Source organism: Ictalurus punctatus, chromosome 18 (assembly GCF_001660625.3).
Source record: "Ictalurus punctatus breed USDA103 chromosome 18, Coco_2.0, whole genome shotgun sequence".
NCBI classification, from domain to species: domain Eukaryota; kingdom Metazoa; phylum Chordata; class Actinopteri; order Siluriformes; family Ictaluridae; genus Ictalurus; species Ictalurus punctatus.
Genome location: NC_030433.2, coordinates 15,767,591 through 15,786,072, shown reverse-complemented (window position 1 = coordinate 15,786,072; position 18,482 = coordinate 15,767,591). Strand labels below are relative to the sequence as shown.

At 40.1% G+C, this 18,482-nt stretch overlaps 1 protein-coding gene across 1 annotated transcript; it reads left to right on the top strand.

Moving 5' to 3' along the window:
• Nucleotides 1–5,561: 5,561 nt before the first annotated feature.
• LOC108278647 (odorant receptor 131-2-like) lies at nt 5,562–6,597 on the top strand. Its single transcript, XM_017492106.3, has one exon. The coding sequence runs from the start codon at nt 5,629–5,631 to the stop codon at nt 6,595–6,597; it is 969 nt and encodes a 322-aa protein (XP_017347595.1). The 5' UTR covers nt 5,562–5,628.
• Nucleotides 6,598–18,482: the final 11,885 nt, after the last annotated feature.

The following is an 18,482-nucleotide window of genomic DNA, read 5'->3' as shown; positions in this document are numbered from 1 at the left end:
ACATCACCATGCGTTTCAGTTAAAAACAAACACTGACTGTTTGCACGAGAATTAAACAAAATCCTGTGTTCTTTTTTAAAGGGGACTGACCATCACTTCATCTGGTCTAATGTTAAAACTGTCTAGTGTTTAACCTATTTAATTAATTAATGTCAATTATACAGGTTTGAACAGAGCCTTAACACAAATGTTCTAACTATATTTTGCTGATAAATAAAGATTATCATTAAACAATAAATTAAGCACAGAATATTAGCTTTTACTATGTAGTAGAGAATACTGGGAAAAAAAGAAAAAGAAAAGAAACACTTGTAGACCTTTCACAAACTTGAAGATCTTGTCAAGTTTGTGTTTATTTAAAATAAAAATCATACAAGAAACAAATGAGCTTACTGGATATTAATTTACAATAAAAGTTTTGACTTCAGAAAGAATGAATGGCTTATTAATGGCTCATTGGCCATTATTGGGATTTATTGTATTTATACAAATGTTTTTATTTGACATCAAATATGAGCCAAAGCTATGCCATTCTGCTGCTTGTGCTTTTGCTGTGCTAAAGCTTTTAGCCTTTAGGCTAAGACATTGTTTCTCTTTGGAAGATGGCCAAGTGAAAATCTCTTTGATTTTTGGCATCTGAATGTAATATTTACAATCAGGTCCATATATATTTGGGCATTGACAAATGAATTTTTATTTTAGCTGTCTACCACCAAAATTAAACATTGTATATGAGTTCTGTAGACTTTCAGCTTTTACTTGAGGGTATTTACATCCAAATCAGCGGAACCATGTAGGAACTACAACAATTTTTTATATGTGAACTAAAAGCAGGTGTGGTGGATCATAAAAAAACCTAAAAATTACTAATGTACTGCAGTGCAAGACAATTAATTGCTTTCTAGGTCATCAGTAATATTTTACAATCAATTTTAGTAAGGTTCTAGTCAGGACACTGGCTACTACATTCTGAAATAATTGGAGCTTGTTCATGCAGCTACTGGAACAGCCAGATAGCAAGCATTTACACTAGTCCAAACTACAGATAACAGTCTTTAAATGCATCTTTAAGTGACATTGCATATATCTGTTATCTTAAAATTTTTTCTTATATGAAAAATAAGGATATCTTAGTAATATTATTTACATGAGCTTCAAATGAAAGACTAGAGACAATAATCACACCAAGGTCTTTTAATGCTGCACAAGATGTAATTGAAAGGCTATCTAGAGTTACTACATAATCAGAAAGATACTTTTAGCTGCCTGTAGTCCTAGTAGAAATATTTCTGTCTTGTCATAATTAAGTGGGAGGAAGTTCATTAGTATCCAGTGTTTAATGTCTTTTAGGTGGTGTGACCGGTGTTGGCTTAGTGAGTAGAGGCTCTATGGAGACCTGTCTCAGTGGGCTTCATGGGCCAGGCATAGTGATGTGGGCCACTGGGGCATCGTGAGGTCTGGGGCACTCCTGTGGGGGCATGGGAAGAGAGCTGTCAGCATGGCACAGGAGGGGACCTGCAACAAAGACAGAGAAAGTAGTCAACAACAGGAGGGAAGCAGAGATTGCTCACTCTGCTGCAGCCGCTGTGCCCTTTTATATCTCTCATACTCTCAGTGATGATAAGGAGCTGGCACAGTCCTTAAACCACCAGCCATTTTCTATTCCTCTGCCCAGTCTCTCTGTTATGTTCTAGTTCGCGCTCCAAAACAGTGGTGCTGAAATGGTGCTGTCCAATTAGTACCCCTTTAGCAGTCATGTGAGGAGTGTGTAGTGCCTTGTGCAAGCGGACTGGAGGCCCACCATCACAGTACTCTCCACTCAGATCCAAGCTTACTGTCTGCAGTCTTTGTGCCCAGAGTCTGTACCTTCACAAGAGTCCATCTGCGTTGCCATGGTGGGCCCCCACTCGGTGTTGGACCTGGAATGAGAAGTTCTGTAAAATGAGAAACCACAGGGTTATGTGAGTGTTTGTGTCATTTGCTTTGGCCATCCACTGTATTGGGTTCATTAACAGCCAATTTTATGGCCAGGACTTCTCCTTACATGTCGGCATACCGCCATTCTGCGGGGGTCAGTTTCCTACTCACATACAACACCAGGTGCTCTTCTCTGTTGAAGTTTTGAGAGAGCATTGCACCTAGCCCTGTCTCTGATGTGTCGGTGTGTACAGTGAAGGGCCAATCAAAGTCTGGGTTTCTCAACACTGGTGAACTGGTGAGCACCTGCTTGAGAGTCTGGAACACCTGCTCTGCTGCCTTGGTCCAGTGTACCTGGTCTGGTTGGCCATTCGTTGTTAGGTCTGTGAGGGGGGGAGGCTAGAGAGGAGAAGTTAGGGATAAACCGGCAATAATACCCTGCCAACCCTAAGAAGGCATGTACAAGAGGTTGTGGGTGGGTTTTGAATACTCTTTGACTACTTCAATCTTCTTCCCCTGAGGTTTTAGTAGGCCTTGGCCGATGTGGTACCCCACGTACTATGCCTTGGTCTAGATTTGCGGTCAGCCTGGCCTTCTGGAGCTCACTCAGGACTTCCCTGAGGTGCTGCAGGTGGTCAGCCAATGTGTTTGATTGTATCACAATGTCACCCCAGCAGGTGGCTACATGCAGCCTGTTGGGGGAATAGGCCAACATCCATGAGCCTCTGGAAGGTCTCATTCCATGAAGCCTGAAGGGGAGAACCTGGTACTGCTAGTGGCTGCCAGAGGTGCTGAATGCAGTCTTGGACTTGGTTTCTGGGGCTAGGGCTACCTGCCAGTACCCTTTAGTCAGATCCAGGGTGGTGATGAAGTGGGCTCACCTCAGGAACTCCACCAGGTTGTCTAATCAGGGCAGTGGTAGCTGTCAAATTCAGAGACCTGGTTAAACTTACAGAAGTTATTGCATAACTTGATACTTTCTTTGGGTTTCAGGACCACCACAATTGAGCTAGACCAGGGGCTGGCAGATTCCTCAATGGTCCTGTCCCATAGCATTTTGCTGTCTTCCTCCTCAGTAGCCCAGCAGCATGCCTCTGGCATTTGTTAGGGCTGCTGTTGGACCACCACTCATGGCCTGGTCTGGATTGCATGTTGGACCAAGTGTGTCAGTCCTGACTCTAGCAAGAACACCTACTAAAATTGGTCCACCCAGTTGATCAGGTCTTGCCACTGTGAAGGGGTCAGGTCTTCTGGACCAAGGAGCTCCCTGGGGGGTCTGATGGGACATCACTAAAAGCCGACACAGCAGGGACAGTCACAATCGATTTCTTCAGCAGGTTAATACTTGGGTGTATTTGGGTGTTTTTTCACTTACTCAGCTGTTGTAGGTGGTAGTTCACTGAGCCCACCCCTTCAAGGACTGTGTACAGGCCATGCCAGTGGGCCAGGATATTACAGTTAGTGGGGGGCAGCAAGAGGAACACCTAGTCATCTGGCTGTAATTCACAGGAGGGTATTGAGATGTAGTCAGCCATCAGGAGGTCTAGTTGAAACAGAATTAGAGGTCTGAAGAAGTTGATCACAGCTGAAAGCTAGGTTCAGATTAAGATCAGTGTAAAATTAAACAGAAATACTTTGTGGCAAATGGAAATTACTTACGTGGATAAAAAGTGAGATAAAACCCGAAGAAAAGAAAATGAAGATGAAGACTGGACAGCGGGATAGAAAGGACAAAATTCCACGACCGCTGCCACCTCCAGCTCCAACACAGCTCAATGATTTTCTCAGTCATGGTGTTTTCAACTCTTTCTGGCTAAACCAGCTAGGGGTTCCAACCAATCAGAAGTTATCTTTAGGACAATGACTAGTTTTGCCTTCCCCTTCACTTAATTTGCATGTCACCTTTTGAGTCACATACAAAACATTATAGTAATGATTCATTAATAGCTTAGCTGGGTCTTCAGGCTATGCAGTCTGTTAGTTCACCTCACCTGCCAGTCAGAGCTTTTCTTTCTTTCGTCACGTCACATTAGTCATATCTGATTCACGGAAACAGAAATAATTAGTTCATCTCTTGAGTCTTCTGGTTCGAGCCATTCGTTAATCCCATTTCCGGTATTGCATGGTGCGTTGCCTGTGGGGTGGTCACCGGAAGAACAAACGACTTGAACCCAAAGACTCATGACATGAACTAATCATTTCTGTTTCCGGTATTGCATGGTGCATTACCTATGCGGTGGTCACCGGAAGAACGAACGAATCGGACCCGAAGACTCAAGACATTATTTCTGTATCCTGTACAGAACTTATGGGGATGTTCAGTGCATGCGTGGTCAAAATTGAACAAATCACTCTCTGAGACAACTCGTTCTTCCCAAGGCATATTAAAAATTCAAAATAAACGAATTGTTCATGAACGACACATCACTATTTAAAACACAGCTAGTGCAATATTGTTCTTTTTTTAATCAAATTTGTTTTATTTCCTAACTACCTACTTATTTATTTATTCACTTACAATATATAGTATTATTCCCCTTAAATTTCTAATTGTATGTGTGTCTGTACTTTTATGTGTGTAAAACAGAACCACATTGGGAGATTCACATTAATTGCAGTTGTACTGCAAGGTCTAATGACAATAAATCCATCCATCCATCCATTTTCTAGACCGCTTATCCTACAGGGTCGTGGGGAACATACCAGGGAGCATCGGGCACAAGGTGGGGTACACCCTGGACTAGGTGCCAATCCATCGCAGGACACAATAACATACACATTCACACACCCATTTAATGACAATAAAGGCATTTTTAAATAGTATTCAACTGGTGGTGTTGTCCAGCCATTGTTCTGTTAGTCATAAGTTTCTGCATGAGGTAAGTAGAAAAATGACCCCAAACATACTCATCCAATGGAGCAAACAAAGCACAACATCTCCCTTCACATGGAAACACACATTTAAGGTCCCACAAGGTTACCAAATGTCTGATGCATAATCCCACAAGAATGTAGCTTTATATTTGGTCAGTGAATACCTCAAGTAATCAAGTGGACAAAATGAAAGTAGTAGAGTAAATGTTTTATTTGATCTATAAGTTATCCTACAAATTGCTAATAAAAAAGAAACACTATTATATAAAAGGAGATTTTTTTTATGGTGCAGATTGATGATATTGTGAATAGAAACAATGGAACATGAAAAATCCATTTTGTCTATAAGCAATTGATTGGTTCAATTTTTACAATTAGATCTATTATATATATATATATATATATATATATATATATATATATATATACACACACACACATATTTTCATATGTATGTTACAACTGTTATTCAAATGTGAATAAATATTTATGGAATTTGTATTACTTAGCAGGTATGCATAATTACTGCAGTTTCCAGTCTGAGGTGTGTCTTCACCTCTCTCTAGGGTCACTATATTGCCCGTTATAAAGTTGTGTTCATAACTGTGGTACTCTTCAGGCCTGAGCTCACATCTTACTGAGCCCCTTAGATCTCCACTCTCCAGCACTGGACATACATTTATTCGTGCACCTAATTTGTAATTTGTTATAAAATGTTTATTCTGTTTATCCTTTGAGAAAGTCATGATAATTTGTAGTGGCTGATCTTGTTCTGTTAGTAATATCAAAGCATTTGTTCTGTAAATATCATAGCATGCTCATGGTTTGTATAAGATTATGGCAGTGACTAATGATAGCACCGCTGAGGTTTTGTTGATGTATCAACAATTGTTTCAGGTTGCAATGACTGAGGGGCCAATATCAAGAGTTAGTTTTACATTAATAATGTCACTGTTCTTTACTTATTTAAATTGCACCATGGTCTACACTCTTTGGAGGAAGCCGATTTTTAAAGAAAGCTCACGTTACATTCTGTTTACCCACATGCTTCTTAATGACTCAATACATCTCCTTGTTACTTGTTTATTGTATGTTTTCGGTCTGGCATTCTTCAAGATAGTCAAGGCTACTTGTGGTTTTATAGTGTTTGTTTCGGTTATTACTTTCAATAACGCACCTTTAAACCTGGCTGTGATGTCACTAGAGCGTTATGTGGCCATATGTTTTCCTCTAAGACATGCTGAAATAGCCACTCAGAAAAGAACTTATATTGCTATTGGAGTCATTTGGTTTATTGCTTCCATAAACTTAATAATTGACTTGCTTTATGGAGTGGTGATGGATTCTAACTTTTTTACCTCACAAGTAATGTGCACAAGAGAAAGACTCTTCATAAAGCAATGGCAAGTAGATGTTTTTCAGGTATTTAACATATTCTACTTTGCGTCAGTGACTGTGATCATCTTTTTCACTTATATCAGCATTGTAATCACAGCCAGGACCATTTCCTCCAATAAAGACTCTGCTACAAAGGCCCACAAGACTGTGCTGCTGCACCTCGTTCAGCTGGCCCTGTGTCTCTCCTCTTTTCTCTTCGGTTTCTTAGAGCGAGCTGCAGCAATGGCCAGCACCAGCAGCAGCCTCTTCATGGACCTACGTTATCTAAACTTTTTTTTTGTGCTGATCTTGCCTCGCTGCCTAAGCCCACTCATCTATGGACTGAGAGATGATGCTGTACGGCCCTTATTCACCTACTACTTTTGCTTTGCGATGGGCAAATGCAAGTCTACAGTCAATGTACACTGAATTAAAGCTATTTGTTCAGATTTATTATTTGTTTGCTAATTTTGTTCAGATGCTTATTCATTCCATTTAAATGTATGTTATGCATTTTAATAATATTTAATTTTGTACAGATGCTTATGCATTCTATTTAAATGTCATATTTACTGTTATGGAAACCTAAGCAAAGAAAACACTGTTGGATAGTTATACTGTTCATAAAATGTTCCAATCTCCTGGGTCCAGTTGTTCAGAAATAATCTGATCGGATTTCAGATATCGCATTGGATCAAATCTTGACAATGGCTTGCTCAGAAGGGGAAAAAAAGGATTCTGAAATCACATTAGATTGTGTAATCCAATCTTGCTGTTGATCTGGATCACACCTTCAGTATGTGTTCAAAAATTTTAAGTAGGATTGGAATACCTGTGGTCCAAAAAAATCAGTATTATCTTGATCCCAGTGGAAGGGTGGATTCGGGGATGATTTCAAGAACAAAATGTAAAAAAACCTTTAAAACTGGTCAAATAATACAACATATGTATCATATAGTATATACATTTATTTATATTTTACTCTTGATTTGTTTAACCGTTACAGTGATAAAGTAGATAAAGTATACATTAAGCTACAAACCTCTTAGAGTTTCAGTAAAATTAGCCTAAAACGCCTATCCAAGGCATACCCAAAGTTAAATTAAAGCTGTTCTTGAACCATTTGGACTACATGCATGGTTTTGGCCTATTTTGAAAGGGGACACACTGAAGTGTTTCCTCAATATTTTTTCCACCTGATTTATTTATTTATTTATTTATTTGCATAGAGGTGCCTGCAGATGACTACAACTGGGAGCTATTAGCTGGAAAACATAATTGGACCACAGCATGAAGCCTTTCCTAGTCCAGGTTGAAATTTGATAACAACACCCAAGGCTCGAAATTGCAACCATTTTGGTCGCATATGTTCCTGAAATTTAATCTGTGCGACCTCCAAATATATTTGGGAGCATTTGTGTGCGTGAAAATAATTGTTGTGGTGACTAAAGTTACAGATAATGTAACTCAAGTTGGTGATGGCGATCATGTGGTGAATGTGGATCCACCATTGGAAAAGAAGGCTTAAAGCCTATTTCACACTGCACGCTGCAGTGGAGCAGAAGCAGTGTGTATTTTTCCACCAGACGCTGCAGCAGTGTGGTGCAGGAGCAGCGCGTGAGCAGCAGTGAAGCAGGAGTTTCGGCATCGGGTCTATTTTTTGCTGCGCTGCTCGCGCTGAATTAAAGGGCCAGTACATGGTTAAAAGACTTAAATGAAGATGAGTTGACACTAAAAACAAATATATATATTGCACAGAAAAAGCATATACTTGTAGAGTGGTATGTTTTACATTTAGTAAGTATGAATGAGAAATTTTTATTTTTGGCTTGCAGGTACAAATTCAAAAAGTATGGGATGCTTGTATTGTTTTATTGTGCTGTTTTCTGTATCTTCAAATAAAAACAGTTAAATTGACCCCATGCATTCTGCCTGTTGTTCTTTATGTAGCTAGTAGCCTATATTGTGATATATAGTCCCATTTAAAGCATAGGTAATCCAGATTTGGTAATCTTGAAAAGATACTGTAGTTGCAGTCATTTCTCTCAGCATTGCGTAACCTCCTGTTTGCATATGCAATGACCCTCTTCTCATCACATTGCATTTGGTACAGGATGGCTCCTAAATCATTCTGGCTTGCATCTATTTCAAGAATGAAAGGACATGTGAAGTCAGCAAAACCTAGTACAGGGGCTGTTGTAAGTTTCTCCTTCAAGTGGTTGAATGCACTGTGACATTCAGACGACCAATGGGTAATAAAGTGGCGGTTACATTTCATATACTTGCCTTCACGCAAGCAAGCATTCACCAGGTCATGCAAGCATCCAGCTATCTTTGAGAAGCCCTTGATAAACTTCCTATAGTAACTACAAAACCCTAAAAACGACCTCAACTCTTTGACAGTTTCAGGAGTCTTCCACTCACTGACAGCAGCAACCTTGATCGGATCAGGTGCAATCCCCTCTGCTGACACCTGATGACCAAGAAATCTTACCGCCTCCTGGAGAAAATGACATTTCCCCAGCTTGACCTTTAAACCGGTCTCAGCCAACCATTTCAGCACCATCTCTAATCTTTCCAAGTGTTCCTCAAACGTCTGTGAAAACACCAGAATATTGTCCAAGTACACTATCAACACTTGAAAGATCAAATCACTCATGATGGCCTGCATGAGCCGCTGAAAAGTCGATGGCCGGTTACATACCCCAGATGGCATCCTACAATACTCAAATAAACCAAAAGGCGTAGTAAAAGCTGTCTTGGCTCTATCTCTCTCACTGACCACAATCTGATGGTACCCGGATGCCAAATCAACAGTTGAAAAGAACTTAGCTTCCCTGAGGGCATAAAAACTCTCGTCAATTCTGGGTAAAGGAAATGCATCACGCCTCGTTTCGGCATTGAGCTTCCTGTAATCCACACATAACCTTAGTGCGCCATCAACTTTGTGCTCTAGCACCATTGGAGAGGCATAAGCACTGACACTCTCCCGAATAACACGCTTCTTCAACAACCTAGCAATGTGCTCTCTAACCTCCTGATACTGGTTAGTGGGAATTCTCCTGCTTGGCTGGTTCACCGGTATGTCATTATTCAGATGTATCTCATGTTGAACCTTGTCGGTATAACCCAAATCCTCAGCCTCCAAAGCAAACACGTTTGAATACTTATTCAGCAAAGCTTTCAACTGGACCTGCTGTTCAGGCGTGCCTCCCATACTGACCTGGTCAAAAAGCGCCTTGACCGGAGACTCACAACCGTGATTTGCACCTATGGTGACCTGCTCCATGTCTGCAGAAATCCTCTGAAACCTCACCTCCCAGGATGCATCTGCACTGGAGCTGTCTACCGTGGACAACACTCCCAGGTGGGCCCTAAGGCTGAAGCCAAAGGTCTTCCTGTGACAGGTTAAGCACCCTTACTGGGAACACAGGTAACTCAGACGTGACTAATGTAGGCACTACAACCAAACCTTCTGGCAAGGGCGTATTCGCTGATTCTAATAACCACATAGAACAATTCCTCTTTCCTACATCCACACTCTTGCTTGGCAGTCTTACCTGCGACTCGAGCAAAGGAAACCCGTTTGACTAATTTGACTGACTATGCCTGCTGGAAAGCTGCCCCCTAGTTTGAATCAAGTCAACCATTTAAAGTGATATCATATTCAGCATATACAGTATCTCACAAAAGTGAGTACACCCCTCACATTTTTTAAAAAATATTTGATTATATTTTTTAATGTGACAACACTGAAGAAATGACACTTTGCTACAATGTAAAGTAGTGAGTGTACAGCTTATATAACAGTATAAATTTGCTGTCCCCTCAAAATAACTCAACACACAGCCATTAATGTCTAAACTGCTGGCAACAAAAGTGAATACACCCCTAAGTGAAAATGTCCAAATTGGGCCTAATTAGCCATTTTTCCTCCCCGGTGTCATGTGACTTGTTAGTGTTACAAGGTCTCAGTTGTGAGTGGGGAGCAGGTGTGTTAAATTTGGTGTCATCACTCTCACACTCCCTCATACTGGTCACTGGAAGTTCAACATGGTACCTCATGGCAAAGAACTCTCTGAGGATCTGAAAAAAAGAATTGTTACTCTACATAAAGATGGCCTAGGCTATAAGAAGATTGCTAAGATCCTGACACTGAGCTGCAGCACGGTGGCCAAGACCATACAGCGGTTTAACAGGACAGGTTCCACTCAGAACAGGCCTTGCCATGGTCGACCAAAGAAGTTGAGTGAATGTTCTCAGCGTCATATCCAGAGGTTATCTTTGGGAAATAGACGTATGAGTGCTGCCAGCGGTTGCTGCCATTGCTGCAGAGGTTGAAGGGGTGGGGGGTCAGCCTGTCAGTGCTCAGACCATATGCTGCACACTGCAGCAAATTGGTCTGCATGGCTGTCGTCCCAGAAGGAAGCCTCTTCTAAAGATGATGCACAAGAAAGCCCACAAACAGTTTGCTGAAGACAAGCAGACTAAGGACATGTATTACTGGAACCATGTCCTGTGGTCTGATGAGATCAAGATAAACTTATTTGGTTCAGATGGTCTCAAGCGTGTGTCGTGGCAACCAGGTGAGGGGTACAAAGACAAGTGTGTTTTGCCTACAGTCAAGCATGGTGGTGGGAGTGTCATGGTCTGAGGCTGCATGAGTGCTGCCAGCACTGGGGAGTTACAGTTCATTGAGGGAACCATGAACGCCAACATGTACTGTGACATACTGAAGCAGAGCATGATCCTCTCCCTTCAGAGACTTGGCCGCAGGGCAGTATTCCAGCATGATAACGATTCCAAATACACCTTCAAGAAGACCACTGCCTTGCTAAAGAAGCTGAGGGTGAAGGTAACCCTATTGAGCATCTGTGGGGCATCCCCAAAAAGGTGGAGGAGCACAAGGTCTCTAACATCCACCAGCTCCGTGATGTCGTCATGGAGGAGTGGTAGAGGACTCCAGTGGCAACCTGTGAAACTCTGGTGAAGTCCATGTCCAAGAGGGTTAAGGCAGTGCTGGAAAATAATGGTGGCCACACAAAATATTGACACTTTGGGCCCAATTTGGACATTTTCACTTAGGGGTGTACTCACTTTTGTTGTCAGTGGTTTAGACATTAATGACTGTGTGTTGAGTTATTTTGAGGGGACAGCAAATTTACACTGTTATACAAGCTGTACATTCACTACTTTGCATTGTAGCAAAGTGTCATTTGTTCAGTGTTGTCACATGAAAAGATATCATCAAATATTTACAAAAATGTGAGGGGTGTACTCAATTATGTGAGATACTGTACTATCTGTCAGCATTTACTAATAATGTTGCAGTGATCTTTAACCAGCCAGATGTAGACAACACATCACTTTCATCCCCAAATAGATGCTCTTGTTGGAAACCCTCAGTAATAGTACTGACCTGACTACCAGTGTCTAGTAAGCATGACACAGGCACACCTTTGATCTTCAGATCCACCATCGGGCATGTTCCAACAGCCCGTTCAAGGAACCTGTCTCAACTAGTTCCTTCTGATGGTAAGCCAGAAACGACCCCTTGGGTTGCCTGGCTCAGAGCAGCTGAGGAACCTGGTTTTTTTATTCTTCTGAAGTTTTGGTAACACTCTTGGGTTGCACACCTCGCCTCATGGTGTAACGTCTAGCTATATGCCCAACCCCGTTGCACCTGAAACAGATAGGTTCTCCCTCCTCCGTAAACCTTGGAGGGGCCTTAGGCAAAGGTGCACAAGCCTGAGGAACTGACAACGACCGTTATAAAGTCAACTCCTTAACTGCTTTAGTGAGCTCTGAGATATTCTGTTCCTGCTCACTTATTCGTTGGTCATGCTGAGAAATCACCTGTAAAATATCATCTAACACAGTAGATGTTTTGTTCTCGGCCACAGCAAAGGATCACCCAGTTTCACCAAGCACTTCTGATCTGCTACTCACAGGTCTTGCAGGGCTGGTCTCCTCAATGGACCAAAGAATGGCCTCATTACGAATGTCTAGCAGGGTAAGGTTGGGTTTTTCTCTGATGATCTTGCGCAGTTCCCACCTTAACGCAGTGTCCCTCACCCCCTCCATAAACTGATCATGCAATATCACCTGCTCATTAGCATGCCTCCTACGGATTGTTTTGCAACAGAGCTTAAAATGCGAGAAAGTGTGTGAGAGTAATTACGAAGGCTTTCACCCTCTAATTGTTTACGATTGTAAAAGGTTTGCAACAATTGAATCCCACTACATCGTTCCCTAAATGCCTCATGCAGGAAAGTGAAGAGATCACCAGCCTGCATGGACTGATTTCCCACACACAAATGCACCTCTTCTAGCGCAGAGCCCCTCAAGTGTGAGACGATGAAGTCCAACTGTTCTACCAGAGTTTGATCTCTAGTGCTTAGAACCCTTTCCACCTCCTTAAGAAACTCCTCTACGGACCCCCCAACTTTGATGTACTCCCTGCTAAAAGGTTGAACCTGACGTTCTCGAGGAACATAAATATAAGAGCGGGTCGGATTGCCCTTACTGGTAGCCCTATTTGCCAGGGTATCATTCATCCAATCCCTTAACCCCTGAATTTGACCTCTCATTTGCTCTTTCATTACATTATATCTTTACACACAGCCTGCACACCCCCAACAGGCATTTCTTCTGAGTCTGACATTTTACAAGAGTGGGTCGGATAGGAATTTCTCAAGATTAAATCGATTTTAGTACAGAGTCCTTTAGTACAGTCCTTGGTGTAAAATTCATTAAGTCCTCTCAGTCCTTTCATACCTCGGGCATGCATGCACGCTGCCACACTGCCCGGGGATGCAGCTGTGAAATCCTGGGAGCTAAACCTTTGGCTGTAGGAAGTATTCCGTGCAAATCTGAAAAATCCCTACAAATCTTCATCACTGCCATATTGTCTTGCTTAGCTATGTTATTGTTGCACATTGATCAAATTGAATAAACAACCTCACTCCTGGTACCAAAAATGTGTGTCTATGCATTTAGATTGACCACCAGGAACACATTTAAAGGGTTCTTTAGATTTAAGTTTATTCAGTAATTGATCTGATAAGTGATTTGACTATAACAAGTTTGACATCTGACAATACAGCAGTGGGAAAAATTATGAGCTCCTGAACCACACAATACCTTCAATCCCCAGGAGTTGAAACTCCCAGCATTTTCGATGAACACAAACACACTTCTCACAGAGCATTGCATAGTGTGTTTGTGTGTGTGTGTGTGTGTGTGTGTGTGTGTGTGTGTGTGTGTGTGTGTGTGTGTGTGCGTGTGTGTGTGCGCGCGCAGGTGCCTAGCCTCTTCACTTGTACCCAACATCGCTACTTACTGACATCTCCAGGATAACTTAGGCAATAACAGCTTTTCTTGCCTTTATACTTAGCTGGAAATGTTCAACTGAACATGAAATAGATTTCATTTCAATACAAGGAAGGAAACAAAATACACAGACCATTTACCACTTGGTTACATATGCATTGCCACAATATATCCTTCTATAAGTCACTGTTGACAGTTTGTGATATTACATATAGTCATGTGAAAAAAAATAAGTACACCCCATGGAATTTTTCCTTTTTTTTTTTTTTAATGTATTTGAACAAGCAAACATTCCGTCCTCTTTGAAACAGTGCCTATTTATAAAGTTGATATACTTGAACAAAACCACAAGGACAATGAGCTTTTTCAATCATTTATTCAACAGAAATATCTAAAGTTTAGAGAGATATGCTAGAGATATGGTATTCTTATGTGGAAAAAGTAAGTACACCCTTGGCCTCAGAAGCTAGTATTGTCACCTTTAGCAGAAATGACTTCTTGTAGGCATTTTGCTCAATTGTCCACCAGGCTTGCTGGTATTTTTGACCACTCTTTCATGCAATATTCTTTCAGTTGAAAGATGTTTGAGGGTTTTCTTGCATGTACTACCCATTTCAAATCCCCCAACATCATTTCAATGGGATTCAAATCCAGGCTTTGACTAGGCCATTCCATAACCGTCCATTTCTTCTTTTTGAGTCATTCATCATTACCCTGCTGAAAGGTTCACTTCTGGTTCAACTTCAACTTTTGGACAGATGGCCTCACATTATCTTCCAGCACTTTTTGATATGATGCAGAATATATAGTTAAATCAGTGAATGCAAACTGTCCAGTCCCTGAGAGAGTGAAGTAACCCCAAACCATAACACATTTCTTCTCTTGAAAAGCTGTCTTTGGTCTGCACTAGAGCTGCACGATTATGGTCAAAATGATAATTGCAATTATTTTGATCAATATTGAGATCACGATTATTTATCATGATTATTTGCTGATTTTAGAGACAACATATTTTTATTGCAATTTCACATTTAAGTAAACAGACCATTGCTTTCACCTCCAGGTTGTGCTACATTCCTGCTAATGTACAAATCTTTGCATCAAATTAGACTGATCCTTAAAGTGCATCATCTCGAAGAAGCAAAATATAAATAAAATTGTACCCAAAATATAGGATGAGTAAAAATAAAAATGCCATCAACCAAATGAAAACAATTCAGGCGAATGCAGAAAAGGCAATAACAGTGTTTACAGGTGGAGAGACGCAAGTCAATTTATTTTAGGAGCACTTGTGCACCTAATTACAAAAATTAGGAGCACGGTTTTTTTTATTTTGTTTTTATTTTGTTTAGTTTTTTTAGAGATGGTAACATTAATGTGCCACAATATAACGCACAAGTAGGCATGAGAAAACTTGAGCTGCTCAATTATGACAGAATTTGGGAACATAGTGTGAGTCATGACAAATTAATTTACCTTCTGATAAACTAAATATAATATTTTCAGATCATTTTACAGACTGTATGCAAGGAAAAAACACTGTTAACGTGTTCCACCTTGTAAACAAATACAATAAACCTCAATTTTCAGTCTTTGAAGTCTGCTCCTCTTAAATATATATTGAAGTTACACTATTAGACATTTTCCGCTGTCATGGTTCTGGGCTGGAGTCACTTCTCGAACCACTCTGTGTATATTGTGTAGATATCTGAATAATCTCATATAGGATGTGATTGGGTGAGTCCATGTACCTGTCAGATGCAAAGCGCTTTAGTTTAATGGTGTTCATTAGGGATGCAGGATTTTTACAGCCAAAACCGATCCAGATACCAATCTTTTTTTATTTAAGCTTTAATCAGGAGGTCTGTCATAAACAGTTAACTGTAAGCTCTCTGCTCATGGTCACTGTTAATTGAGTTAAAATAATAGCGATGAGAAATACTGCTAGTTAATTGATAAATAAACAAGCATAAAATATTTATTTTTAAACATCTTAATCAATAAAGAGTCCTAATTAAAAGTAGATTAACACAAGCATGATCCATATTAGGAAAAAGGCTAATAGCCTTCTAAGGAAATAGCGAACTAAGCGTAATGTCAAATTGATATTAAATGCAACCCATAGTAATTAAACATTATTTCATTTCTAATTTTATTTATATTTTATGAAGTTATTATAATACCTATTTTTAATATTAAATGCTTTATTTATAACTAAGCACATTTTCTGTCTTTACATTTTATTAGTTTTCTGTTTGTTTGTTTTAACAGTTGTTCCTTTTAGATGGGTTCCCCCAGTACAGTGTTGCCATGTCTGCTGATAATATTGTGTTTTGGGGAATAAAGCTGACTTTTCTAGTGATATCTGGCAATCAAGAGTTTAAATGAAGTGAATACGCTATGTATTTGAGTTACTGAAGAGCGTAAAGGAGAGCAGCAGCGTACTCCTTCTGAACAGTTGCTACTCTTGATTATGATTGGTGAGGAATTATTTAATAAAGAAGTTTGAATTAAACCCACCTTGTAGCGTTAGCATTATTATTAATTTACTCCGCCCGATGCCACTGTATCTACACAAGCAGGTAAAAGTTCAGGTCAGTTTGCGGGATCAATAAAAGATGGCGGTTTGAACTTCTCACAAAGTTCAGCCGAGGGTTCCCCATGGAATTGGCAACTCGGATTAATAATTGAATTTATCATGGTGAATAAGATCTTTGGTCTATGACAGTGTGCAGCAATTAAGTCAGAGAAATACCTAGACCTAGCTGACTTTGCTGCACTCTGAAACTTAAACAAACAATCTTTAAAAATCTGGAAGGACACAGTTAACTGATCATGCTTCCATCTCCACTCAGCTCTACGACAAGCCTGTCTGAGAGAACGAGTATTATCGTCGAGCCAGTAATAAGATTTACGATTTGGTTGCTTCAGGTTAAAAGGAGCAATGGAATCTAAAATATTGGAGCAAAATGTGTAAAATAAGGCAATCAAATCATCAGGGCCAGAAGAAGACTCAAGATAGATGTTTCAACAGCATTAGCTAGAAAACTTCCACTAAACTGAGAGGCGGTGAGTGAATTAATACAACGGGAATAATATCCTGAAGGCCTAGTCACAATGGCAGAGCTCACAGCAGGGACATTAAAAACAATGGGCTTGTGATCAGAGAAGGAAGCATCTTCAATATTAACATTATCAACAGCGGTTCCAAACATCTAACCAACTGGCATTTTTGGAACCAGGATTTATTTATTTATTTATATCATTTTTTACATGAAGCACAGTTATGGAAAACACCTTTCAAATATTTTTGCTGATTCAGAAATATTTCTTCTTAAAACATGACCTTGAGAGTTCAGAGTGATGTCCTAATATAAATAATGTATTATACTGGTGTAATTTCCCGTTTAAAATGGTCAAATCTCCCAGAATTTTGGTCCTCAACAATGAGATTTTCCAACTATAATCTAAAGATTTCTTATATATATTTTCTGTTTTTTTATTTACAGTTTTGTTATGGACACTTGTATATGTATGGACACTTGTATATTATACTTGTATAATGTATATGTGCAAATCTCCAAATCCTGATTTTTCTACAGTTTGGGGCCATCATCAAATTTTCCAAGGTTATAAATATTTTAATTTTGTTATTTGTCAATTTTCACCATTTCAGAAATTCTTTAAAAAGGATTTGTATATGAGTGAGTGTCATGTTTCGAAATTGAGACGGATGCAAATGCAGAATTTAAAGATTTAATAAAGAAACAAACAAAATACAAAAGACACTATAACTCTAAGGCTGTGGCAAAGACGAAACACAAACCAAAGACAAAAACACGGCAGCAGAGACAAAGGTAGCAAACTGTCCTCAGCAGAGCAGGAAATCAGAGCGACGACCTCAGCGGAGCAGGAAATCAGAGCGATGTCCTCAGCGGAGCAGGAAATCAGAGCGATGTCCTCAGCGGAGCAGGAAATCAGAGCGACGTCCTCAGAGGAGCCGAACAGCTGTGCGATGCCCTCAGAAAAGCACAGCAGCGTTCTTAGCGGGGCAGGAAAACAGTGTGTTGCTTCTTAAAGGATTATTACATATACAGATGATTAAAAAGAATCACAATTAGGCTGCAATAGGAGCAAATGAAAACCTTTATTAACAAACTATATAAGCACTAAATAAAAACTATTTACAAACAATTCTATTTACAACTGTAAAGGAAAAGAATAGAGTGATGGGGATCAGGATAAAGTACTGAGGGGTAGAGTATAAAGGGATGAGTATTGAGGGATGAGGGATTTTACACCGGTCCTTCAGTCCTGGGCTCTGTGCAGATCTGTTAATGAAGAAAGAAAAGATTTTTTCAAAATACGAAGTTAATTGAAAATAACAAAATTCATTTATTCTTACTTGTGGAGAGCTTGAGCAATGTAGGGAAAAATATTGATCTAAAAGAACAAACATGAAATGCAACTAGAGGAAGAAAAATTTAATTTTGGGGGTCTAATTATAGCAAGAATAATTTTTTTTGCATTATTAATGTTAAAAGAGATAGCAGGAACTAACAAACATCCCACAGTGTCAATTGTAAATTAAACGAGATAAAAGCGTGAAGAGGAAGGGGGTTGGGGTGGCAGAGGGGTGGGTAAAGGTAATGGCATTGCTTAGAGCTTCTCCAAAGTGTCCATCATCAGCTGGACATGCTTCCTAAGGAGCCGTGAAGCTGCACTCGATAAGGCCGCAGGGTCGCTGTAGAGCTCCGGGGCTGTGAAAACAGTACTTCACAAAGCACTGTAAGCCGATCGTATTGACAAATTACACACACACACACACACACACACACACACACACACACACACACACACACAAAAATCCAACACTGAGTTAAAGATACAATGCTGAGAATTTGTGTATCGTGGCATCAGAAGATATTCGACACTTACAAAAAGCATTGTGAAGTACAGCTCTGCCGCAGGCTCCCACACTT

Excerpts from the sequence above, each read along its gene's own strand:
- LOC108278647 (XM_017492106.3), top strand. The coding sequence starts at position 5,629 with ATGGCAGTGACTAATGATAGCACCGCTGAGGTTTTGTTGATGTATCAA.